Source organism: Poecilia formosa, unplaced genomic scaffold, assembly GCF_000485575.1.
Source record: "Poecilia formosa unplaced genomic scaffold, Poecilia_formosa-5.1.2 Scaffold103, whole genome shotgun sequence".
Lineage (NCBI taxonomy): Eukaryota > Metazoa > Chordata > Actinopteri > Cyprinodontiformes > Poeciliidae > Poecilia > Poecilia formosa.
The window spans coordinates 1,718,113-1,743,806 of NW_006800042.1; the positions used below are offsets into that span (position 1 = coordinate 1,718,113).

Here is a 25,694-nt window from a genome sequence, read left to right on the forward strand (position 1 = left end):
GTAAAAACAACACTGCTTCACCATATATAGTAAAAAAGTAGCTTTCCAAGAATTGACTAAATATTTTGTAAAACAAAAAGCAGCTCAAGTACTAAGAGTTCTGATTTAATATCTGATTTAATATCTAAAAATTATATAATCTGACAAAAGAATAAAGTTATGTGCAATTCTGATATTTTAAATGTAAAAAAGTATAGAAATTAATGCACTTTTCCAAAAAATATTTTTTTAAATATAAAACTTATTAAATAAGTGCTTATGGCAGCTAATGTAAATACCCCGTTACTTACTTCCAGTTTCTTACTTCCAAAAGTCTTTTGTGCAATTTTACCTCTGAATTGCACAATTGTGGTGTAAGTGTTAGAAAGTAAGTCTAAAATTAAGAATGACGTGCAACCTTTGCGCCTACACTGTATGGATGATTTACCAATCTGTTGTGAAGAGAGATTTACAGTAAATTGCCATTAGTCAATATTTTAAAAACTTATAATGTTATAACTTATAATGTGTGGTACTGTTGCATATATGTTAAAACAGAACTCCTCCCCCAGGTGTAGTGGAGGAAAATATTTCTCAGAGATCTGTGGAGAGAGACAGAATCCGTTTATGCATTATGTCATCTTCAACAGTGTTTGTAATGCAAGGTAAGCATCTGAGAATTTACCAGTTTTAAACTTCACTCATTGGTCACCAGCTGACAACCTTGATTTTGCTTCATATTTTTGTTTTTATAGTGATGATGATCATATTTTTACTGACTGCTTTTCAACACACTCTGAGCCTTCCGGTCACCACAGGTCAGAAATGTCTTCTCTAACTCAGACTTGTCTCATGTAACAGCATCCACATGTCCACATGAAATGTTTTCTTTGTGATTCTACAGTTGCCAAGGATTCACCGCAGCTCTTTTACTGCAAGTCTGCAGGATGTGCTACCGATGTGGCTAAAGTGTTTTGTGGTGACACACTCCTTCAGCATGGCCTCCTTCCAGATTGCTCAGGACCTCCACATATCCAAACAGTGTGTCAGCATGATGGCCGTGCATATGTTGCCACCACAGCAGGGACTAAGTGTGAGTTTGAGGAGGAGAACAAGTACATTCCAACAGAGAAATGTACAGGTAATTATAATTTAAGGTTAATTAAAACAATTCATAGCTCCAGGTTGCAGTTGGGGACTACTTAGAACAAAAAATAGATTTGTAGGGCAAAAGTATTTATACTAATTATCCTAGTTACATTTTGTCATGTACAGACTTCACTGTATTGTTTCAGCTTTATAGGATTTTTTTTCTTACTCTAATCAAACCAGTGCATTATAATAAAGCACACTGGAAATGTCACATCTATGTGAAAAAGAACAAAACATCTAAAATATATAAAACGTAATGTGCTTTTCTATTTATAACCTACAGAGTCAGTACTTTGTTGAACTGATTTTACTCTAATTACAGTAACAAGTAGTTTTGGTATGTCTCTACCAGATTTGCATATCGACAGACTGAATTTGTTGTCCGATCTTTGCAAAATGACTCAAACTCAGTAAGGTTGAGTCAGCTCGGTAAGGTTCCTCAACCTTACTGTTGAGGAACTGTAAGAGAAATCTTTAACCTTTCAATTTTCAAGACTTTCCACAGATTCTCATTCAAATTGTGGGTCTTGACTTTGACTGGGCCATTCCAACACCCAAATATGAAACCCAATTAGACTTTCAATGGCTTGCTTTCAGCAATGGCTTTCTTTTTGGTTCTCTTTTGTAAAGAACAGATTTGTAGAGTGCATGACTGGTAGGGGAATCTGTCTTGTGAACAGATTCCCCTACTTAATCTGCTGCTCCTCCAGAGTTACCCTGGGACTCTGGGCCGTATATCCACTCAATGCTCTCCTTGCCTGATCTTAGTTTAAGTAGAAGCAGTGTTTTGATAGTTGTGTCTTACTCTTTCCATGATTAGATAATGGATATAACATTTCCAGGAGAATGTTAGCAGATATTTTATTATATCTAACCCTGTTTTAAACCTCCCCACGATGCCCTAGAATCAAAATGTTTTTCCTAAACATTTTCTATTGATTCGCTGATGGCAAACTAAATGTTTACATACAGAGGTTGTTGTTCATTAAAGAATAGAGGTGACTAAGATTTATTACATTTTGATGTACTGTGTCTGGTTTTGTTATTCGAATAACACTTTCTGGTATTTTGTTTTTTGTCTACAAGACGATGACCCCGTTTGCCTTTTGATTTCTGGTAAGTGTCGATTGAGAATTTTTTTTTTTTTTCAATTTTGCTGTTTTCTCTGAACTTTAGTGTTTTTATCCAACATTCCAGCTACATCCCCATCACCAAACTCTTCAAACAATGGGAAGAAAGCAGGGTGTGTAAATCCAGGCGCCATTGCCTTAGCAGCCATCTGTAAGTTTGAATCCTCATCGAGCTATAATAATTGGGGCCTACCACAGCAGAGCACAGCAGTGCTTTGCAAAGCAAGGCATTTCAATGCCTTCATGCAATACACGGAAGGCACCTATTACTCTAAAAAGAGTAAAAGAGCACTGATTACTCTACACCTCAAAATAACTGCTGCTTCCTTTCTGCATTAATGTTACGAGCCGTTAATGCGGCACCGCCACGATATAACATAACATAAGGCTGGATCTCAGCCTTACTCGAAATGCCAACTTCTGTTGGCATTTTGAGTAACCATGACGACGCAATTAATGAAAAAACGAGCCAAATTCAAATCAAAACAAATTCTGACACTATTTTGTGTCAGTTAGGCTCAAAACAGAGATGGAATTTTCTCTCCCCCTATGTGTCTCTCTCACACATGACAGTTTTCAGAGAGAAATAATTACCATAGCAACAGAACACTGAGGAGGGCAGAGATGTAGAAAACTACAGAGATGGCGGAACGCTCAGTTCCTACAGAGGAAGGCAGAGCTTCCAGTTACAACTACAGAGATGCCACCTTAGTGGAACACTTATTACAGAAAAGTATATTTGTTTTATAATATATTTACCACCAATGACAAAAGAAAAAATATACATATATTTTCACTTTTCTGGAAAATTCACCAACTGCACCGCTCTTGTTAAGTAGTAAGTAGTGTAAGATAAATAGTATTTCATAAGAGCAGAAGGAATCTTATGTTTTTTGAACAATAACAATATTTGTTGTTAATCTGTTGCTAAGAGATGAGCGCGTTTTCTGGTAAGGAAGTGCCAAGAAGTAAACATCTGATGTTTAATTTTGCAAAACTTACCAACTGTAAATTTCCTGTGTCTAAGCAGGTAAGCAGTATTTCAAAAGAGCTTATGGTTTATAAACATTAATATTACCTGTTATTAATTTGGTGTTAAGAAATGAGCGTTTTTTTTTCTAGTAATGAACTGCCACGAAGTAAACATCTGATTTTTACTTTTGCAAAATTTACTAACTATAAATTTCTTTTGTCTAAACAGTATTTCAAAAGAGATTATGTTTTATAAACAATTGATTTTTTTATTAAGAGATTAATGTTTTATTTGGTAACAAACTGTCACGAAGTACAAATCAGATTTTTATATTTGTGTTGAATGTCTGTTTTATAATCTATTTACCACCATTAATAAAAGACCTTCTCACATTAGTATAAGACAAGTATTTAAAAAAAACAGAAAAAAAATCATCTATTTTTTGAACAACAATATTTGTGTCAAGAATGGAGTCTTTAAGGGTGGGGATTAACCAGAATCTGTTTTCATAATCAGTGGATGACAGTGTTGCTTTATGATTTTGTTTAAAGAGTAATGTATACTTACAGATATTGATCTAAAGTGATATTAACAAGGTATTACCCCACCTAGATGTTTCAGAATGAACACAGAATAAACACAGTTCTACAAATGTAGCAATAAGGTATCAGTAAACTGTGGGACTGTGGGAATCTTCCTCCCACAATCCGAAAATGTGCATGCCAGGATAATTAGTTTGTAAGATTTTTCCTCAAGTATAGCAGAATATGGTTGTTCTGTGACAGACTGGAGACCTGTGTAGCGTATGCATGTCTCTTGCCAAATGATGTTGAAGGATGTTAAATTTGCGAACATCTGACTTTTTGCTATTATTCGCTGCCCTTTAAGGAGGTATTTGTCAGATTTATTACTGTTTTAAAAGATATGGCCGAATGTCAAACCAGCAGCAAAATGAGCACAGCTGTACGATCATTTCAAAGTGGTAACTGAATGTTACATATTGACTTCAACTCAAACTTATTTTTCAGTTAGCCTTATGGTAGAAAGCATCTAACAGAGATCCAACTTTCCAGACACACAACTGAGAGGTCAGTGAAAAATGTTAATTGTCATGCCAATTTATTACATTGATGTGAATTTTATTGTTTAAGGGTCATGTTTCCAATCTTTAGGGATGCTGTAGCTGCTCTTCCAATGGATGATGACGCTACACCCCAACATGGACATGGAGATTAATGCAATTCAGTCAAACTTGTTTATACACTGTAAAAAAAAAAGTCTGTAAATTTCACTGTAAAAAATCGTGAAATACAACATTTTCTGACCGTAAAATCTGAAACATTTTATTACTGTAGAAAATACATGGAATCACCGTCAGTCAACACTGCAAAATAAGTCTGTAAATTTACGGCAAAAAATGGTAAAATAGTTACTGTTGCTGACTTTAATATAAAAAGCACTTAATTACTAAACGCTAAGTTACCTTTGTACATATCTGCTCATTAATCAATATTGTACAGATTGCTTACAAAGCACTATTGTACAGACTGTACAGATTATTAATTTTCACTGTTCATACTGTACAGAATCTTACATCTTAAATTTTATATTTTATGCATTTATCTTATTTTTTATTTTTATATTGTAATTGATCTGTGTGTATGTGTATGCTGCAACTGCACAGTAATTTCCCGGTTGGGATGAATAAAGTACTTCTATCTGTCTATCTGTCTATCTATCTGTCTGTCTGTCTGTCTGTCTGTAGAAAATACATGGAATTACAATAACTCCATAAACATATATTGCAGTCTATACTTGAATCTGCGGATGGAGCTAAAGAGTACAATGATGGCTCATCATCACAGATACATTTTCAAAATAACAGAGGAAACGCTCAGAAAGATGGTCAGGGGTTATAGCAAGTATTTAATTACTGTAATGCCAATATGCTTATATATTAAATATTTTTCTACAGATTACTTAGAAAGGTATAGAACTGATTTTCAAAAATCAGCTTTTTATTTATTTTTCACTTACATTGTTTTCATTTCTTTTGTAAGATTCATGCCTCATTTCCTATCAGAAACACTTAACTGATTAAAAATAACTACATTAGATCTTAGGAGTATGAATAATTTTGGAGGTGTTTAACTCTTTCGTTTTAAAAGTCAGGCCAGCAGGGGGAGTTATTGAGTCGTTTTTTTTTTCTTCGTGGTGCACTGAGGAAAAAAAAAAGCTGTAAAAAAAAAAGAGGCAGGAACAGACAGCAGAGTCACACAGGCTGTCTAACTCTACAGCAGCACAGTACAGCGGGTCTGCTGTGGAGGGAAGTACAGCAAACAGTACATCACACTGAACCACATTCATTTATCTGCTGGAGATCCTCTGCTTGAAGAAAAAGAAGAAGGAGGAGGAAGAGGAGGAGGCTCTGTGAGCACCGCAGCAGCCTCCCCGGGAAATATTTCTACAGGATTAACGAGAAGAAGACAATTTCTGCTCGGTTCATCAGGGAAACCCGCTGGAGGTACGATGTCTGTACTTGTTCACCCGCAAAGTTTAGTCTAACTTAGTGGAAACAGCGGCGGCTGGGGGAGACAGTAGGGACCGTGACGTGTCGGATCTCAGGTGCTGCGGCGTCAGGTGAAAACTGCAGGTGTGATTAAAGGGAGCCATCAGATTCTGCCCCGATACAAGGTGTTCTCAACCTAATGTGGACACTGGTCCTCGATGAGGGAAGACGGATTGTTTTCAGCTTTTGGATTGTGGATTAGGTTCCACTAGAATCTGTCACTCATGAATTACGATCCATGCTAGTTTTCCCTGTTTATTAGTGAAATACGTCTTTTTTTCTTTTACTGTCAGCTTCTCAGACTTACTTAGAAACAATCGGATGGAGAATGACGCAAGCCTTAAATTGTGCAACTTGTGTTTTGTAATGAATTCTTTTTAAAATGTGGGATATTTATAGTTTCATGCCAATGAGTTTCAGTTGATCAATTTCTCTGGAACTGAATGCAGCCTTCTTTTAAATCCCTTCGTCACACAGTATTTTCTTTTCTTTTTTTTCCCCTTTATGCATCTCTTCCTATTATTACAGCTCTTTACGTTAACGTGATGCATTTCTGTGCTTGTGACTGAATCCTGGGCTCTTCACATTTCCCTCCTAAGCCTCTCTGAGAGTCACCAGGCTGTGACAGATATAAAACGGCCCTGTCTGACCAAAGATACAGCAGGTTATGCTCTTAAGACGGGTTGATTCCTTCCAGTGGCTTGGCTTGTTTTTGTTTCATGTTGTTAACTCAGTTCTTGGTAGCAGTTTGCAGAATTGCTTGCTGTATCCCACCTTTTAATTAAAAAAAAGAAGAAAAGGAAATATAGCAGTCGTAAAGATTTTTTCACGATTATGAAATGTTACTAGCTTTTGCCGCATCCATCTAAGACGCCTTTATTAATGAACGAGCCCTTAGGCTTTCCTGAATTTAAAAGAAATTGAATTGTGGACTTATTTGTGTGATCTGTGTACTTTATGAACTTTTCTTGAGTTTATCTAAAGCTTATGCATATCTGGACAGTATGATCCATCGTTTTCAGATAGTATTTGCACTGGAAGGATCTAAACTAGTGAATACCATATTGTAAAAACGGCATGTGTTCAGCAGTGAAAATGTAGTATAATAATGTATAGAACATCCACCGAAGCTTTTGACGTACTTGGGGTTGTAAAATACAAATCAAACCAGCCCGTATCAGTTTGGTGCTGCAGATATATGTGTCTGTGTTTATGAAACTCCTTTATCATCCTCATTTGACTGAAAGGCTTTATGCCCACAATGTTTGAAAGGGAAAACATGCATATTTCCATCAGGTCTTCAGGTGTGACACCCTTTGCTGGATGTAGGTAAAAATGCAGTTTCTTTATGAGATTTTATGCAATAAATTTTGATGATGTTTGGTTTTCTTTTTATAGAAAAAATAGTTTAGTTTGGATCTGTTTGATCCATCATCAAAGATGGAAAGAGTATGGCACAACTAATCTACCAAGGTTTCTTTTTTACCTAAGCTAATGGGTCAGACAAAAAAAGCCTCAATCATAAAAGCAGCAGAGGCTTGTGGCATCTCTGAAGGAGCTGCAGAGAATAACAGCTCAGTTGGGAAGGAAAAGTCAACCTTGCTCATTATCCTTAATGCACCATTATGCAACATAGAGGCGGTAGCATCATACTGTGGGGATGCTTGTGCTGCTCAGAGACCCTCTTTATCCAATCTGACTTAGGCTGAAACATTTTGCAAAGAAGTCTGGGTTTCTAAATGTGCTAAGCTATTGGAGACCCGCAGCTGCAACTGCAGTAAAAAGGGTTTACAAATGATTGACTCAAAGGGGAGCTGCATAAAAATGCACAGTACACTTTGTACACGTATCATTTTCAGGGTTGGCTTCTTTCTTAAAGTTATAATAAAGTACAGTGACGTTTGAGTTTATATGGTGATAAAGTGGTTTGCATGTCGCAGTGAACATATGTGTGCACTCAGAGCGGCTTCCCATATGATTAGCAGCTGAAAGGCCATATTTATTATACAAACATTAGATCTTTTCTGTTCTTGAGCTTTGCCTTTCATTGGGCTGCTAATGAACACTTGCAGTTCAACGTTTTTAGAAAACATCCAAACGCCCCGTCGTTACATCTGAAGACATCTATGGAGCTTCCCGTTCACAGGTGTAGCCGTTAGCATCTGCAGATCCTCTCAGAGGAGCCTTGTGATTTCTGGGTCAAAGAGCACTTGGTACATATCATAAGGTACCATGGGAACTTGGTGGTGATACAGCAAAAATAACAATATGAGACTTATTAAAGCGGTTACATAACCCACCAGCTTCCCTTCTGCCATTCCTGGTGACAGCTTGACTTAACTGTCCACTGTGCTGTTTGGACACACATACATATAGTGTCTCGTCACATTCATCATTGTCAGATAAAAATGCCTCTCGGTCCTCTCGGAGGGAAATTCCACACTTCGTGATGTTGGCGTGCAGTCTGGCTAAAACTGAGGTCCTCTAGCTGCCGTCCGGTCGTCTCACTTAGAGCCGGTGATGATGCGCTCTACAAGCTGAAAACAAGACGGGACTTTCTGCTGCCCTCGACATGAATTTCGATTCATTTATTTCCACTTGAATTCAGAACATAACAGAAAACTGTTCTGCCAGAGGTCGTCTTTGTGCAGGTCTGTTAAAGGCTATCAAGTGTGTTTCCCTGCTTTTAACAAGCAGGACGTCTCAGCTACCGGATCACACGGCTGGTGTTTCATTAACTAAAGAATTGTTGCTCAGAATATTTTATGAGCCTGACATGCAAATAGAGTAGCCTCTGTGGCTGACAAATCATTTGTAAATACGCTATATTTATGTCGTGTGAGCTAAAACCATCCCTCTCAGATGTACCAGCCGTTGTTGGAATTGTTACCACCTATTGGGTTATTAATTGCTAAAAGGGTTAGATGACAATCAAATTTAAGATCAAGTTGACCAGCTTCCTGTAGAGACCTGATGGTCTTTGGACGATCCACCTTTGTGAAGCACAGGGGTGAACGGTGTACAGTATGAACTGATGAACTGTTCTCTCTTTTTTTCTTTTCTTTCTCCCCCCTCTCTCTCTCTCTGTGTGTGTGTGTTGTCTGTTTTATTGTCCTCACTTGTTGGCCAGCCTCCACTCATGTCAGCACATACCTCATACGGATCTGACTGCAATTTGCACTCAGTCAGGAGTCACAACTCTGGAATTAAGTCACTTTCTGTTGTAGGGGCTATTAGAAATTTTCTGGGGTTTGGTATCTTCCTTGGGAATTCACACAATCTTTATCCAAGTTATAGACAGAACCAAAACTAACATGCATAATATGCAGGTTCTTCTTTATCTCTGTATTTATTATAACTTAGTATTACATGTAAGCAATGAACATTTTTAAAAATAACAAATTCAGAATAAACATGCATTGCCGATCACCCTGTCCCTCTTTCTACTCATCTCTCTTGAAAGGAAAATATGTCAAGTCAATAATTAAGAGTCAGTCGTTTCGCTTCTCTTAATAATTAATCTAACAGTGAGCAGCACCGCTGACTGAAAAAGGTCTCCGGCTTCACCTTCAGAACGCTTTGGATAAATCTTATCTTGGGCGCTCCAGACTGAGCACAAGCTCCCATTATTACGACTTTATTGAATAACGTCCACATATCCATCCCTCACCACCGCTGACCTTTAAAGTACGACATCTGTGAATACACGAGGGCTCCTCGTGGGTTTGAGGAATTAAAGTTTATTCATCAGATGTTGCACTTGAGGTTCTGTGCGACCAGACTGGTCTACCCTCCAATTATCCACTTCTCTGTACAGCTACTTGAGCCCATTTCATTCATAAAAACGCACAATGTTTGATAAACTTTGATGCAGAAAATTAACAGACCTCGGGAATAAATCAAATTGTGCAAAATAGGGATAAGCCGGTTACTGGCACGTAGGTATATCAACCAAAAATGACATTTGTTGTGCTATTTTTGCAGTTTAAAGTTATTTTATTTAGAAACTAGAGAAAGTGCCTGAGTGAGTGAAGTTTTCTCCAACTGCATGAGACAGAGTGTAACAAGGTCTTGGTCAAGTAGTTGAAACAATGCACAAAGCTTTTAATTAATATTTTTTCTTCATACTATTAATATTAATAATAATGCAATTAGATTACTTAATGTAGAATATATGTTTAAGCATTTGTGCAGCAGTGGTTTAGAAATATGCTGCAAACACGATGAGCCTGACATAAATCTGTCCAGTTTTCTGTCTGTCTCCTGTGTTGGTATTTAAAACCAAAGTGAAGTGTGTGTGCTCCAGATTTGTTGGATCTTGCAGATTTTTTCTTTTTTTTACTTGGCAAATCAAAGACAAAAACTCCCCCAAAATATTTTGTTGCTAAATATTTTAGTGGCCAGCAGTCACAGCCCTTTATGTAGTTTTTATCGTCTTTAGCCATCAAATTAATAAATGGTCTAACCTTTTCGTTTTGTTCCTCCATGTTATAGACTCATTCTTGGCCACAAGCAAAGTATTTCATAGTCATATATTTAAATCATTGTGGATCAGTTTTTTGTTGTTGTATTTTTATGAATAAATGTACTTTTTATGACTTATAAAGATAATTGGTAACACTTTATTTGAAGGGGGGTGAATAAGACTGACATGACACCGTCATAAACATGACATAACACCTGTCATGAACATGAATAAGCCTTCATGAATATTTATGACTGTTGTCATAAAGCGTCATTCAGTAAATTATGACACTTTTAATACAAAGTTGACATTATTCAAAATGTCTTTGTTATGACAACTTGACATTAACCAAGAAATCATTACTGTTTAAACTTTACCTTTAATAACATAAAGTTACCTATGTTATTAGGTAATGATTTCTTGGTTAATGTCAAGAAATCATTACCTAATCAGTACTTAAAATCAGTACAGATTTTAAGTACTGATTTTAAAATCAGTACTTAAAATCTGATTTTAAGTGCACTCAGATTTTAAGTACTGATTGCACTTAAAATCAGTATTACTGATTTTAAGTGCAATCAGTAATACTTTTATAACAAATTTATATCAGTAATGATATATCTCTACAAACCTGGTTCTGATCCCTGTTTAAACCAATTAACACCTTCTGAACATTTTTGACTTTTTATTAGATTACGATTTCATTTCAGGGTGACCCACTGCTAATGGATATTATTTACTATAGTCACGTAAACGCATTATGTTAATCTACGAGCAGATTATAAAGATTTAAATTGTGTGATGTCAGATGGGTGTGAAACGCACCGCTGGCGGCTGTGAATTGACACCCAGTGAGCCAGAAACGCCCACTGGCAGACAGCTCTTCTTCTATAACGTCAAAACAAGTTGGGGACAAAACGGCCAGAGCTTCAAAGGTGTGAAATGACGCCAGGGGCGAAAAGATCAGAACTACTCCAAATTTCTCACATGCGTACAAACAGAAAGTTGAATCTTTTGAAGACCGTCCACAAACATCCGTGTGCAGTCCGGGATCTGTTTAAAATCCTCATTATTTACTTCAAAGCTATCCGTTCAATCTTAATGACCTCTGCTTGCCTGGTCTGGCCAATCGACTCACGGGCACCAGCTTTGAAAGGGTGAGGGAACATTGTCGGAGGGGGCCTGCAGGGACGCTTGGCTGGTAATTGTCCTGTTCTGAATCCCGGTCGGTCGGCTGAAGGCTGCTAGCTGAGCATTAAGCTGGCAGCCTCACAGGAATGTATATCACTCAGATATTTGTTGTTGTTGTTTTAGTCCTCCGTAGTGCCCCTTCTCTCCCTCCTTCCCTCCCGCTTCCCTTATAATGACGAAGTCTGCAGAGGCCCGCAGCTTGTGTCTCCTTTCTTGATGAAATGATTAACCTTCTCTTAGAATCATTGGGCCATTTCTGTTTACTGTAATACTTCTAGATAATAAAACGTTCTGTCTCCCTTGAGGATTTACTGAGGGAGAGTGGACCTTTGGACCCTGGAAGGGCCTGGCTGAGCTGGGAAACCCTGTCTCTTATTGTATTTGTGCCGTTTGTTTTGCCTGGACGATGACGTTGGGACACGAGGCTCTGCTGGATGCCTGGTGATGGATGTATCTGCTGTCTGGGGCGGGGGGCAAGGTCGTCATCTCTGAGAGCGGGGTGTTGTTCTCTATCACGCTCATTGGAGCTCCTTTTGTTTGCTTCTGTATCTTTAGGGAACATTGTCTTACTTTTTTTCCCTCTATATATTCCTCTCCCCGTGTTTCACTCAACGCTCCCTCCCGCTCTGTTCCCTCGGATGAATCACGTGACTCTCTCCGGACACGGAGGGTCACCTCCTCCTTGCCTGCTTCCCATGCAAAGAGGGACTCGAGTGAAAGTGATGAATGATGATCTGATTTTCAAAAATACACAAGCTGAAGTCGCTGGGCATACAAAATAAAATGAACACAATACTTCTTTAGTTGTTTAATTGTGTGCTAACCGCAGTTCTTCTTCTTTTCTCTTCTGTAAGAATAACATTAATGTTACCCGGTTTAGTGAGTGTTGCATTAACCATAAGAAAAGGAATGACTGAATATTTCCACAACTTTTGTGTCACAGTTCCTCGTTGTCATCATCTTCCTCTCTCATGTTTACCAGTCCCACCCTCTTGCTGGGCCCCTTTTTTGTGTGGCTGTGTCATATTTAAAAGGTCAAATCCCTCTCCCCTCCAGTGCACACACACACACACACACGTACACACACTCTCACTGTATGACACACACTCTCACTGTATGAGTACCGTCAGTTAGCCTGGTCATTACCACAAGAGCCTAAAGCATAAGTGCAAAGTTTGGTACTGATGGGATTATCAAACTGTTTTGTGTTTAGCACTATGGATGAGTGAGTTTGTGTAGGAAAACTAGCCCCACCAGTAGAGAGTGTTTTGAGTGTGAGCGGATCTTCTTGTCCAACATCAGCGTCTGACCTTGTGAAAAGCTTAGAGGACGTAAAGCTGTTAATATCTTCAAAGGTTGGGCCAACATTATATTAAACCTCTGTGGATTAAGAATGGGATGTCACTCTTATGCACATGAAGGCAGACACAAAAATATAAATATTAATCATACAGGATTACATAATCTACATCCACCCTGGTTTTCTGGCCACTTTGTGAATTTCTTGGTTCCGTTCTTTGCTTTAGTTAAGATATCTTAACGAAGCATGAACCTCAGGGATCCAATCAGGCAACTCCTCCCGCAGCAAGCCGACAGCGTTGGTTTCCCAAGAGATTTTTCCTTATTTTCCTCACACTACAATGAAGTAATACCCCGGGCTTTTTTTTTTTTTTTAAAAATGTGGCTAAATTAACAAGCTCTGCCACTTAACTTCAGTTCTGTTTGCTACTTTGTCTGATAAGCTGTCCTCAGCCTCTGTTGGTGCTGTCTCAGACTTTTAATCACATTCACACACACGCACACACACACAATCACACACACAGACTTCATTCCAAGATCTGCAGTGCTGCATAGTGCCTGCTGTTAGTGGGCAGACTGTACCCTGAAGCTGCGTCACAGCCTGTCCGTCAGAAAGGGGATGAAAACAAACAATCCTCCTAATGTAGTAAAACACGAAACAGATCGGTTTCATATGCTGAAGGAGGGAGCATATGAAGAGTGGATTTGATAGGGAGCGTGTGTTGAAGAGTGGATTTGATAGTTTTCTATTGAAACAGAAAACACACATTCATGGCTTGCAAACTCTGTATGGGGCTGTTCTTCTTTTGCTTCTTATCTTGGATTAGTCCGAACTGAACGACTCTTTCAGTTTTCAGCACATGAATCAGAATCTGCCTCCTGTAAGAAAGTTTTTGTGGTTGCTGGAAGAAGTTGACTCCCCACACTCAAAATCCATCAAGATATCATAATACACTTTGCAAATACCTCACATTCTTGGCCTGATTAATCAAAGCGTGTGACCAAACACACACTCCAAGTCTGCCATTTTACCATTCAAAGTTATTTCTCTCTAAATAGTATTTTTGTTTTACCATGATACAAATCCAATCCTTTGGCTGCTGCCAATGCTGCAGCAGCCAACACAGTCAAGCTCTGACTGTGTTTCACAGTCAATTTCATTGTAGTGGTGATTTCTATACAGATTAATGGTGAAAACCCAGATATATTGGATCACCAAAATCTTATTACAATTTTTAAAGGCATGCATGAAAAAATAGACCATGATTAAAAACATGCTTGACTTACTGGCATGCAGGTGACAGTAGGACAGAAAATTGACTTCAATCAGAGATAATGATTGGGATCTTTTCTCCCTGTACGTTGGGCTGGATCAGGACATCCCAAAGTAAAAAAAAGCAAAACGTTTTCTTTGCAAAATACTAATTTAATTCACTCCTTGTTTTAGTGATGCAATCAATTAGCCACTTTATTGAAATTAGTCAATTTTCACTGGATTTTCACAGGTCAAACTCTGACCTTTTGATTTCTTCTTTTCCTGTCCATCAAATTAACAAAAGTTTATAAATGCCTCCAAAATCAACATGTTTTCATGGTGACAGTCACATGCTTGGATTCACAAACTGGGATTGTTCTGTAATCCTTTCCATTTTCTGTTGGATTAAAATCTCTTACCTCTAAATATGCACATTCTGTTTTTTATGGCTTTGACAGAAACATTGCAAGTTTGTCAGATAAAATATCAGACTGAAAATCAGAAAATGTAAATTGCAGCAATAGGCTTGATCAGTTCATCTCCATATATAATTGTATTGCTCATAGTCTGAAGAGACTCTTCTTGTTCGTATATTAAAACAAAACAAAAAAAAAAGAAAGAAAGAAATTAAATCAGGAGATAATGCTGGTATTTCTCTGTCTGGTATTTCAGACGGGAAATTGACCGATCCACTTCCCCTCAGGATGAGCTAAGATGACAGCATGTGTCTTCTTGGTTTTTCTCCACTGAAATCCTTTTCTCTTTGCTCATCTAACGTTGTGGTAACAGATTGTGGGGGTCACGGCAGCCAGACGGCCTGATCCTTAGTGCTCTGCCTTGCTGTCTCAATATTGATTCATCATTTTGTTTACAGTCTGCTGGAGTAATCCGATATTACTGTTTCTAGGGAGTGAAACAAAGCAGAGGAGGGAAAAAAAAAAAAGAAAAAAAGAAAAAGCCTTTGGGTTTGTTTGTATCCTGGTGACTACAGGAACCTCTGTGATTGAATACGTCTCAGCTCAGATGTCGCTGTCAGAGACGGTTAATTTCATAATAATTGGACTTTATTTGGTTTGTGTCGTTGGCAGACGGCTCTTGTCTCCTCTCTGCATCAGATTTTTGTCTCCCAGACTGCCTGACTACGGCGGTGCTGCTTGACTTCCACCGACCGGCATCCTTGGCAGTACCCTTGAAACCATGGAGGAGATATAGCATGAGAACGAGTGTTTGATCTGCGCTCAAGTGGGCCTGTTTGCAGGGGGAAAGAATTTTGGACAAGGGCGTGGGACGAGTTATAGTGGAGCTGTCTGTGAGCGGAGTTGTCCGCAGTGAGGAATGAGCCTGTTGGTTCTTATGGGACCCGATTAGAAGAAAGCACACACAAGACAATTTAAAAGTGCAAAAGAAAAGTGAGTTAAATGTCAAGAGTACATAGTCCAGGTTATTAAAACACAGTAAATTAAAACACGGTAAATTGTGTTTCTACAAACAATTTCCACCGTGTACAACACAATTTCTTTGTCCAAGCAGAGCTTGTTGTTGATTCTTCTTTTGACTGCAGTGTGGGAAATAAACACTTCATCTGGCTAGCATAGCTGCGCAAAAGGGAATATTAGCGGATAAACTGTATAATAAACAGGATTAGATTATAAAACATACATATGCCAAGCTTTAAACATCCCAAAGTGCACCGTTCAACTCGTCTTCTGAAAACGGAAAGGGTACGGCACAGCTCCAAACCTACCCAGATATTGCTGTCCACCTGAACTGATAGGCAAGAAGCACATTCATCAGAGAAGGAGCCAAGAGGAACATAGTGACCCTGGAAAATCCACGGCTCAGGTGGGAGAACCTGTTGACATGACAACTGTGAGTTAGGCACTTCATAACTCTGGCCTACATGAACGATTTGCCATTGTTGAAGGAAACCTACTGGGAATTCCGGTTGCAGAAGGTTCTCTGGTCAGATGAGACTAAAGTTTGACTTTTTTATGGCTGCATGTGGAGATAAACTAACATTGCTCATCACCCTAAAACACATCATGCCACAGTGAACCATTTCTTGCTTTAGCATCAGGGACAGGGAAACTGGTCAGAGTCTGAACAAAGATGGAGATGGATACATCCTCTCGATCCAATCCTTCTTTGAGAATTGAACCTCAGCAATTTTCAAAGGAGCAAATATTTCAGTCTGTAGATGTTTGCATCTGGTAGACGGGTAGCCCAAAAGACTTGCAGCTGCAGCAGGACTTCAGCCAAGAATTGATGCAAGTGGTCTGAATGTAAAGCACAGCACACTTTTCCAAATTATTCCTGAAATGCAGAAAGTCATGTATCATTTCTCTTCCACTTCACAGCTGGCCTCTATGGAAAAGTTCAAAGGGAGTGGATACATTTGCAAGCTACTGCAAGCTAATATGTTTTTAATTTTTAGGCATTCATAAACAGAATCTCCTTTGTATTAATCACTTGGATCTGTTTCGACACTTGGTTCTCATCCAGACCACCAACATCTCCTCCACAACATAATCTGTCCAAGACAATGATGCGACAGAGCCGAGTCTCGTTTCGTTTGACTTTGTTTCTGTTTTTTTTCCTTGCCGTTTTCCAACGTGCCTGCGTTGTTTGCTAATGGTGTGGATGGCAGGAGTAAGTCACGGCTGGTTAAGATCATCCGTCCATTCGTTTCACGTCAGCGTGTTCATACGTCCGCCTGCCTTTTGTTATGAAGTGAACGGGAGACCTGCTGTTTGTTCGCCGCAGCTGCAGGCCTCGCATGGATCGTTCTGGAAACAGGGTACTGGAGCGTCCAGCTGGGCTGTGTGGGGTCAGGTGAGGGTAGTAGGAGGGGTGGGGGCGGGGGATGCGCACAAAATGGTGCTCAGGTCAGGGCAGCTCTGAGAGCCGGACTCATTAACATTCCTCAGCTTCAGAGAGCGCCAGGCCAGTCGGAGCGAATAATGGTTCAGGTGGATCAACACATCATTACTCAGATTCGCCTCTATTGACACAGCTCATGATTGATAACAGGATCTCATTATGTCTTCTCCGGCTTCAGGCAAATGTTGCATCAGCGTGTTGCCTTATAATTGACGGAGTCTTGTGTTTTTTTTTTAAGGGGGAAAGAAAAGATATAAATGATGCAAGTTTCCAAACAGTGATGGATTAGTTTGCGCCTCTGGCCAAACTATATTTTGTTGTGTTTATAGCAACGGAGGAGCTGGTCCACAGATAAGAATTTATCAGGAGATGAGCGCTCATGGTGTCGGCTGCATTCTTTTTTTAATCTTCTTTATCAGTGCATGAGAGCCTGCATTCATCCAGAAGGATACATTGGCTCTATTTTAAAACACGTTTTCACCAAGAAGGAAGCACGTTTAGGATTTCATTACGAGAGGCGGACCCGTCAAAATTTGATGGTTGATTTTTTTTTTTAATCAGTTTTTTTTCCATATTTTCTTAAGAAGATCCGATTTCTTTTTAAGAAGTTTACTGTAAGAAGGATTCCAAAGATTTTTTTCCCTCGTTACGGCATAAATGATTATTGTCCATGTGTCGTTGTAAAACAAGATTTTACTAATGTTTTAAAACTGAAAAATTGATTACGGAGGTGAAGTTTTGAACTATCTTTAGCACCTTAAATAAACATTTAGCACAGTTAGCATAGCTAGCTTAATAAAAATGGCAGCCTAAGATTCTTAAAAGGCTGCTCACATTTCCAAATCCAGCATCTTCAAAGAGCGAGAGAGGTAAACACGTTTTTGCTTTACTTATTCCGCCTTCCTGTTATCTGCTGGATATATCACTGTCTTGAAGAATATAGCTAACCTTTAGTACTTTTCCCTCAGTCAAACTTTTACACTGAAGAGTGTTGCCATATTTTATTTATTTATTATTATGTTAAGCATTTGGTCATCAGAAAAAGATTTACTTTTGAGTTTCTGACTGGTCAGTCTGATCAAGCTGAAAATCTGCTGAATCGGATCTCCAGCTTACATCTGTTATCATAGTTACACTGTTTTGTTTCGTTATTTTTTTTTTTCCAGAAAGCTTAAACAAAAGCATATGAAATGAACTAATTACTTTTATTTACAACACACAATGCAACATTTATTCCTACTGCTGCAAACAATAATAATGTTACAGTAATAATGATGTCATCTTTAGCATCTATCTGACTCTTTGACTGGGCTTTTCAAGATGACAGTTCAAATTTGTCCAATTTATGAGACAGATTCAAGTGTAGGAACCTTTTTTTTTATAGCAACAGGTGGGGGAGGGGCACAGTGGTACTCTACAGTTCACACTATTGTAGAAATCTCTGCCGTTTTCTCTGGCATCTATATAACAGGATTTGAAATGAAATGTGAAAATCACCACTTTTTAAAAACCTGGGTACCGTCATCTGGCCCATGTCGCAGGATAATATCCCTAAAGATTATTTTGGACTCCAGAGCTCTGCAAAGGCTTTCACTGAGATGTGCAGCGGCTCTGAAGGTGATGTGACCGCTGGTCACAGAACGGTTGGCCGGACTGAGGACGTGCCGCCAAACGCTGATGAAGCAGAAAGTCATTCAAGGTGCTCAGGTCCTGTAGGTGCATTTAAATGCAGGTGATGTGGCAAGTGCAGATACGCCACAGCTTTGTCACGCAAAGTCCTGGCTTAACCAAGATTTCTGTGAAGCTTTTCCAGCCTGCAAGACCGATTTGCCTGCGATACGGACACCGAGGTGCGATTTTGTTTAGTCACGTCACTCTGCTGTTTTTTTTTTTGTTTTTTTTTTCTCCTTGGAAAGTCAAAGAGCAAAACAGGCAGAGTGGGTTGGGCATGGGGGGTGGGAGGCAGCGGCAGCGATGGGAGGGGAGCAGCAGACAGATGGGAGTGTTGCGGCTCAGGAAGAAGTTGCTTGTGCTGTCAGCATAGTGAAAACTTTCGCCCCTGAGCTCTGACTCATTAACCGCAGCTCTGCACTTCAATGAGATACAGTTTGAACCGTTAAGCTGCCAAGCAGGATTGTTTTGTTGCTTCAAAACAAGACTCCAATAAAGAGTTGCTACACACAAACAAGCCATTGGGAATGATTTCTCACGTCAAAAAGTTATGTAAAGCAACAGGCCTAACTACCTCTGTCCTAAGCTTATATTATTACCTTCAGCTTGCTTTTCCGTGCTGTAATGCTGAGTTTATGGGTGATGTTTTGCCTCTGGTTTTGTTGCATAATGCTTTCCCTGTTCCTGCTCTCTTGTAGAGACTCTCCTGATGATTGCTCAGCCTAATAATAAAGAGGTGTTGTCCTGATTGCTGTTGGTCCAGCACTGCTTATCTGTAAGCAAGGTAAGTTACCCTCGTGCCCTTACAGAAAGGTTATTTATTATTAATTTGAGGTTATGTAACAAGCACCAGTCCTCTGTTGGCAACGTAGCGGGTTTTGATTTGGATCCGTCTTTGTCCTTTAGATGTCGACCACCTCTGAGAACGGGATGGAAGGGCCTCGCACTACGAGCCGAGAGAAAACCTACAAGAAGGTAAAGCCGGTCAGAGCTTTGCTGCGCTGCGGTTTATTTCCTTATTCTGATCACAATCAACGTGATTCTGGTAAACGCTTCAGTTTTAGAGCCGCTGTGTCCAAAGCAGCTTTACTTCTGAGTAACTTGAGTGGGTTAAAATGTCCTTGTGCTGCAGCACATAATGTCCTGACCCCTGTTAGGGCTGGCTGCCAGAGACCAGTCAAGTGCTGGTCCCACTTGTTTTCTTTGCTTCTTTTTTTCCCCCTGTAGACGTCACTGAGAGTGGCAGCATTTATAAAGATGTAACCATAACGTTTCCTGTAGCACAGCAGCTGTCTTTGTCTTTGTTTGGTCTGCATATGTTTTGTTATTTTGACCAACCATTTGACAGGAATATTTGTTTCTCAGCTTATACCCAACTATTTTTGGTTGGGTTTGGTGGTGTTTACTTTTATTTGCATCTTCTTGTTGCACCACAAAACAATTGTATTCAACCCGGTTTATTTATACGCCACCGGTTCAAAGCAAGGCGCTGTCCAACGGCAGTTTACACACAAACGCGTCCAAGTTGACATACACAGAAATATATGGTCACAAACACATGAGAGGTTATTTAATTTGGTGTTGTCTTTAGTCTGAAACACACTGAAGCAAAAACAATAACAGAAATATTCCCACAGCAAAATGGTGTCATGTTGTCACTATGGTGTTTTATAATTGTTTTGATTTCAATTCCAGTTAATGATGTTAATTACAAAAAAGGAATGTTTTTTTTTATTTGTTTTTTTTTTTTACAATTTTCTCCACTATTTGTTCCATAAGAACATCAATAAATCATATTTGTGTTTCGTAGAACAATTATTTCAGAATTTTCACAAAGTATTACTGAATAATTAGATGTAGACAAAGTAATTATCCACCAGTGATGAATGTGTCTAAAACTATTTTCATACATTTTCAGGTAGAGTAACTTTACCCTAAATGTTTTTTTTAATCAATTTACTTCAACAGGAAAGAAAATCAAATTTTAAGAAATAATCGTTTTAAAATTAAATTTTAGCACAATTATTTCTCCATCACATTGCTTTATTTTAGGGATTTTTACACGTCTTTACCAAGAGTGGCAGTAAATTTGTAGAGCGCTGCAAATGTCTGCAGGGCGTCTGCTCCGGCAGGGCGACGTTTTAATCCTCGCTATTTTAGCGTTCCAAATAAACGTGCCGTTTTTCTCTCTGTTTCCCCGTCCAGACCACGTCGTCGGCCTTGAAGGGAGCCATTCAGCTCGGCATCGGCTACACAGTGGGCAACCTCACCTCAAAGCCGGACAGAGACGTTCTTATGCAAGACTTCTACGTGGTGGAGAGCGTCTTTCTACCCAGGTCAGTGGTGCACGGAGCAAAGTGGCGCACATACGTGGACATTAGTGTAATGTGAAAGCCTCAGCAGAAGCCTCTGAATGTTAGTTATTTGTACGATGGGTGATTCCAGAGCAGCGGCATGAGTTTCATCAAATCTCAAGGTTATTTCACAGCGGGAGGCCGTGAATCAGAAAGCCGCTTCATAAAAAGCAGCTTACATGTAGGTGGAAACGGCCTGAAACAGCTGACTAACATCTGCAGATTTGTTCTGCTTTTTTTGCTCTTTAATATATATATATAAATTTTTTTTGTCTGGGTCTGTGCTACAAGCAATAAATAACTAATCTTGCCCAGTGGGTAAACTGCAGCCAGAGCCTCTCCATCATCATTTCTCAGCAGTCAGTTCTTCTCGTCTGAGTCATGATGCAGGGATGCTACTATTCCTGCAGATTATCCTCCCAAGAGCTGTGAAATCAGCTTACTGCATGCCTCTTGCTGCTGCTGCAGCTGCTGCAGCTGTGGCGCTCGGCAGACGTCAGCGTGTGTCCTCTCCGTCTTCTCAGGCTGTCTTCACAATTACATCATCGGCTTAGAGAACCATTTGATATGATCTGAAGCTCTACCAGGAATCGTTTGAAAGTGGAATCCTCTCATTCGTCGTCACACAGTTCCAACGCTCGCTCTGTCTGGATACAGAGAGGAGGGATTTCTAACCTTTGTCATCTGACACACGTAGCTTTCAGATGATCAGCGACGGTCGTTTTGCTATAAAATGAGAAACCGATAAGAGTTTTGTGATCGATTTCTGAATTTTGTGTGAAAGTTTTGTCCTTCTGATTTGAGTTTAGGTTGATTCAGGTTTTTCTTTAGACTGTGAGACAACAGCATTTAAAACATATTTTTTTTCTTTCCTTCCTCCTGTGAGGAGCCAGTATTTATTTAAAATGAAAGCACAGATGTTCACACTACGTGTATGAAAGAGCCATCACTGTAAAACAAGATTCCACTAATATTTTATTACCAAGTCAAAATGAGCCTAGTGTTGCTTTGTAAAACTCTAACAGCATTTTAGATTAGGGATTAGCACTGCTAGCAGCATTACTGAAATACCAGTCTCTCTCTCTGCGCGTGTGGAAATCTAAGTTCTTAACTCAGAGATTTTCAAAAGGCTGCAAACAAAAATCCTGAAAATAAGTCAGAGCAGTTTTGCTGTTGTTTGTTCAGCCTTCCTGTTATCTGTTGAAGTATCGCGCTCTCACTCTGTCGAAGGCTGGATTAACCTCAGGTCAACATGTTGCATCTCGTACAGATTCCTTTTTTATGGCTTACAGGTAGGAATGATTTAAGACCCATCACGGGTTTGCAGAGCCTGTGAGTCTCTGTGGAGGGATTTTGGCCTCTTCTTCCTCACAGGACTGTTTGAATTCAGCCACGTCTGAGAGCTTTTGGGGACGGAGAGCCAGTTTAAGGTCACACCTCTGCATCTCGGTCAGAATTAGCCGTAGTCTCTCAGATGTGGCCCTGCTGGTGTGCTTTATGTCGTCGTCGGGCTGCATGACCCAGGTTCACGTTGAAGGACGTTCTCCTTCGGCGTTGGCACACAGGTTCTGTTAAAGTGATTACCTGCTGGTACCAATCAGGCAGTCCTGTTGTACTTACCGAGGCTATCTTTGTCCAAATCAACTTTATTTGATGAGCTGAAAAATTTCAGTGAGACAAAAAATAGTTCAAATAAAATAAATCTATTAGGGGGGGAAATATTGCTTTAATGAACTGTTTCTTATTCCAAACAGCTTTTTTTTAGTACAAATTTTACAAATCAATATTGCAATGTTGATTTTATATATATATATATATATATATATATATATGTATTTTTTTAGCTATCTGGTTAGCTCATTTACTTCTAATTTGTAGCCTTCCTGAGTAATTTTCTCTTTCATTCCAACTAGACTTTGTATTTCAAGTGTTCAAACTAATTTGTGATTGAAACTCTTGAAATGTCAGACTGATAAATTATTACCCCAAGGCAGTCTCATAGTTATTTAGTCAAGAATGTGGTAGTTGAGAAACCTGCTAAGATTTATAATAGCCGTGATAAAAATGGATGTAATCTACTAAAAACGGGGGGGCTCTCGGAGTTGTTTGTGTGGACACACACATTCGTGCTTTAACCCTCAGGTTTCAGGAAGAGAATGAGAGTCCTGGCAGGAAGTACTTTGTGGTCTTGGCTTTTGAGATGCAACACCAGGATATGCAAACTCACTATGGTCTATGCAAACCTGTTCCTGGCACGCACACGTCTCCTATTTCTGAGCCACGGCCAAACATTACTCTTGTTGATGCAGCGCGGCTTCTGATTGAGAGGCAGGAGTAAAAAAATAAATAAAAAAACCCCATCAGTGACATCTGGCATCATGTTTGGTTTGAATAAAAGCTGCAGTTGTTCAACTGGGAAGAAAATTACCCGAGACGCAACAAACAAAGCAGTCAGGAGAAACTGAATGTTCTACATCCAATACCTGACATAATCATAATCGTTTCTCTTTTTTTTTCATTCCCTGCCTTCTCTAAGCAGTTCCACTTTTGTGAAAATGTAAAACATTTTTATCTCTTTTCTGAAAGGCTGAGAGGAAGGTTAAGCGATGAGCTCTGTCAGTCTAGTTTTCGCACTTCAGCTTTGCTCTCCTGTTTTTTCTTTTTTTTTGTTTCACTTTCCCTTCTTCTCAATGGAACTGCAGGCGGCTGTCTTTCTGATCAGATTGGATCAAACATTTCCATGTGCTGTTTGCGCTCGACAACTTTTCCGTGACAGGTGAACGCCGCTGCCGTCCCGCGCCGAACAAAGCAGGCAAATTACTTTGTGGGGTTATGTTACAGGGCACAGCCCAGACTGTTGCCCCAGCACACAACAAAACAGTCTGGTTACTCGGATCGTTGTTTAACAATCCCGATTTAGAGTCGCCCTGGAAAACTTAATCTTTATTAACCTACTTCCATATTTAGGATCCACGAAAACCAGCTCCAGTGAGTTTACGTCGACTCACTCTCGCCGTATTATCGACACGCTAGTTCATGTGTCGCGGTTCTCCCCTGGAATGAAAGCTAGCTTGGGAACCGAATGGGGCCAGCCTTTGTCAAAGCCTGTCTGAGAATGTCCCGCAGTCCAGCCAAAGATGAAAAAAAAAAAAACGGGGTTATTGTGTTGAGGGATTTTTGCAGGTCCTTTTTCTCCTTGTGAGGAAAGGCTCATGTGCTGCTGATTATTGTTTAGATCCAGTAATCAGACTCACCTTCAGCCTCCAGGCGAACTACTCGACACCGGCCTTTTTTGTTGATGTTGTTGTTGTCACGACAGCTGTTATGGATCCAGGTTCTTGTACATGACTGAACTGAACTGCGTTGATGCATCAATGCAGCGTTTCTCAACCTGCTGGTCCTCAGGGCCGTCATGTTTTAGATGCATCTCTTCTCCAGCACACTTATTTAAAACCATTAAATTACCTCCTCCGTGTTGGTGGAGAAATACTCCATCAATGGCTGAAAATGCAGTCACCCACTATGCTAAAGTCCCAAACGTAACAATGAGATTGTTGTTTATTGAGATTTAATGGGAATAATGTGTCTTATGCATCTCTTTTTTTTATTTTTCATTGCTTTCCGGCTTGGTTTCATCATCACGTTACAGTGAGGGAAGTAACTTGACTCCTGCTCATCACTACCCGGACTTCCGCTTCAAGACATACGCTCCGCTGGCTTTCCGCTACTTCAGAGATCTGTTTGGCATCAAACCCGACGACTATCTGGTAAGACGACCCAACACTCCAAGTAGTTAATGATTGTTTTTTTTTTTTACCGATGCAAATCAGAAAAGTGTGCCATACTACCAAAACCTTGTAGAACAATTTCTCAGCATTTACAGCTGCAGCTCTTTGCCACTTCTGCACATTTAGAGTCAAAAAGATTTATTTACTCTTTCCAAAATGACTCAAGCTCGTTTAGATCAGATGGTGTGTGTCCGTGTAGACATTAGTTTCCAAGTCTTGTCACAGATTCTCAAATTAATTATAGTGAGGACTTTGACTAGGTCATTTAAACGCATAAATGCACTTTGAACCAAGCCATTCCACAGTAGCTCAGGCTGCATATCAAGGCCCATTCAACCTCCAACTAGTTTTCCTCCATGATTGTATTTAACTCCATTCGTCTTCCCGAAAGCATCTACACGACATAATGCTGCCACCACCATGTTTCACAGCAACGCTAAATACAAATGCACATCAATAATTAAATTTATGGGGGGGAAAAAAGAAAAAAACAACTCCCATTGTACTTCAGTGATCCCCTTGACTATTTGAGGATCTTTCTAGGGAATGTAATTCCAGATAATTTTATTATCTATCTAAAATGTTTGAAAGAAAATGCAGGAAAATGAAGACGACTAGGGACAGAAAAAGCCATTATATTAAAATATGCGAATCCTTTTAATTTTTTTTTTTTTTTAAAGTGGCAGAGATGCTCATAGATGTTTAAAAAAATGTTAAAAAAATGAAACAAAAACAGCGTAACATGCTCTTATGTTGTGTGCAGTAGTGTACAACATGTTCATGTGCAGCTCTGACCACTAACAAACGGTGACTTGTGTCAGAGCGGCACATTTTTTAAAGTAATTTGGTTTGTTTGACCCCACCCCTCAGTGATGTTGCATCTAAATATCACCCACGAAAACTCCTCAAGTTAAGTACTTCCAACAACATTCCTCTTAGGATCTTAGTGGCTCCCAAGCAAAAAGCTTTCTTCCTGTTTAAATGCTTT

At 39.4% G+C, this 25,694-nt stretch overlaps 1 protein-coding gene across 3 annotated transcripts in view; it reads left to right on the forward strand.

Annotated features, from left to right (window-relative positions):
* Positions 1 to 5,466: 5,466 nt before the first annotated feature.
* The window catches only part of pip5k1bb (phosphatidylinositol-4-phosphate 5-kinase, type I, beta b), a 67,956-nt gene continuing 47,728 nt past the window's right edge, over positions 5,467 to 25,694 (forward strand). For 2 of the 3 annotated variants that reach the window (XM_016674915.1, XM_007559299.2), the window contains exon 1: positions 5,470 to 5,758. Coding sequence is in view for 1 of the 3 variants with exons in the window: in XM_007559298.2 (XP_007559360.1) it covers positions 19,471 to 19,539; positions 20,770 to 20,900; positions 24,568 to 24,685 (318 nt within the window). In the remaining 2 variants the exon portion in view is untranslated. Of the gene's footprint in view, positions 5,759 to 19,262; positions 19,349 to 19,470; positions 19,540 to 20,769; positions 20,901 to 24,567; positions 24,686 to 25,694 lie in introns of all 3 variants that reach the window. The other variant, XM_007559298.2, reaches the window with a different exon arrangement.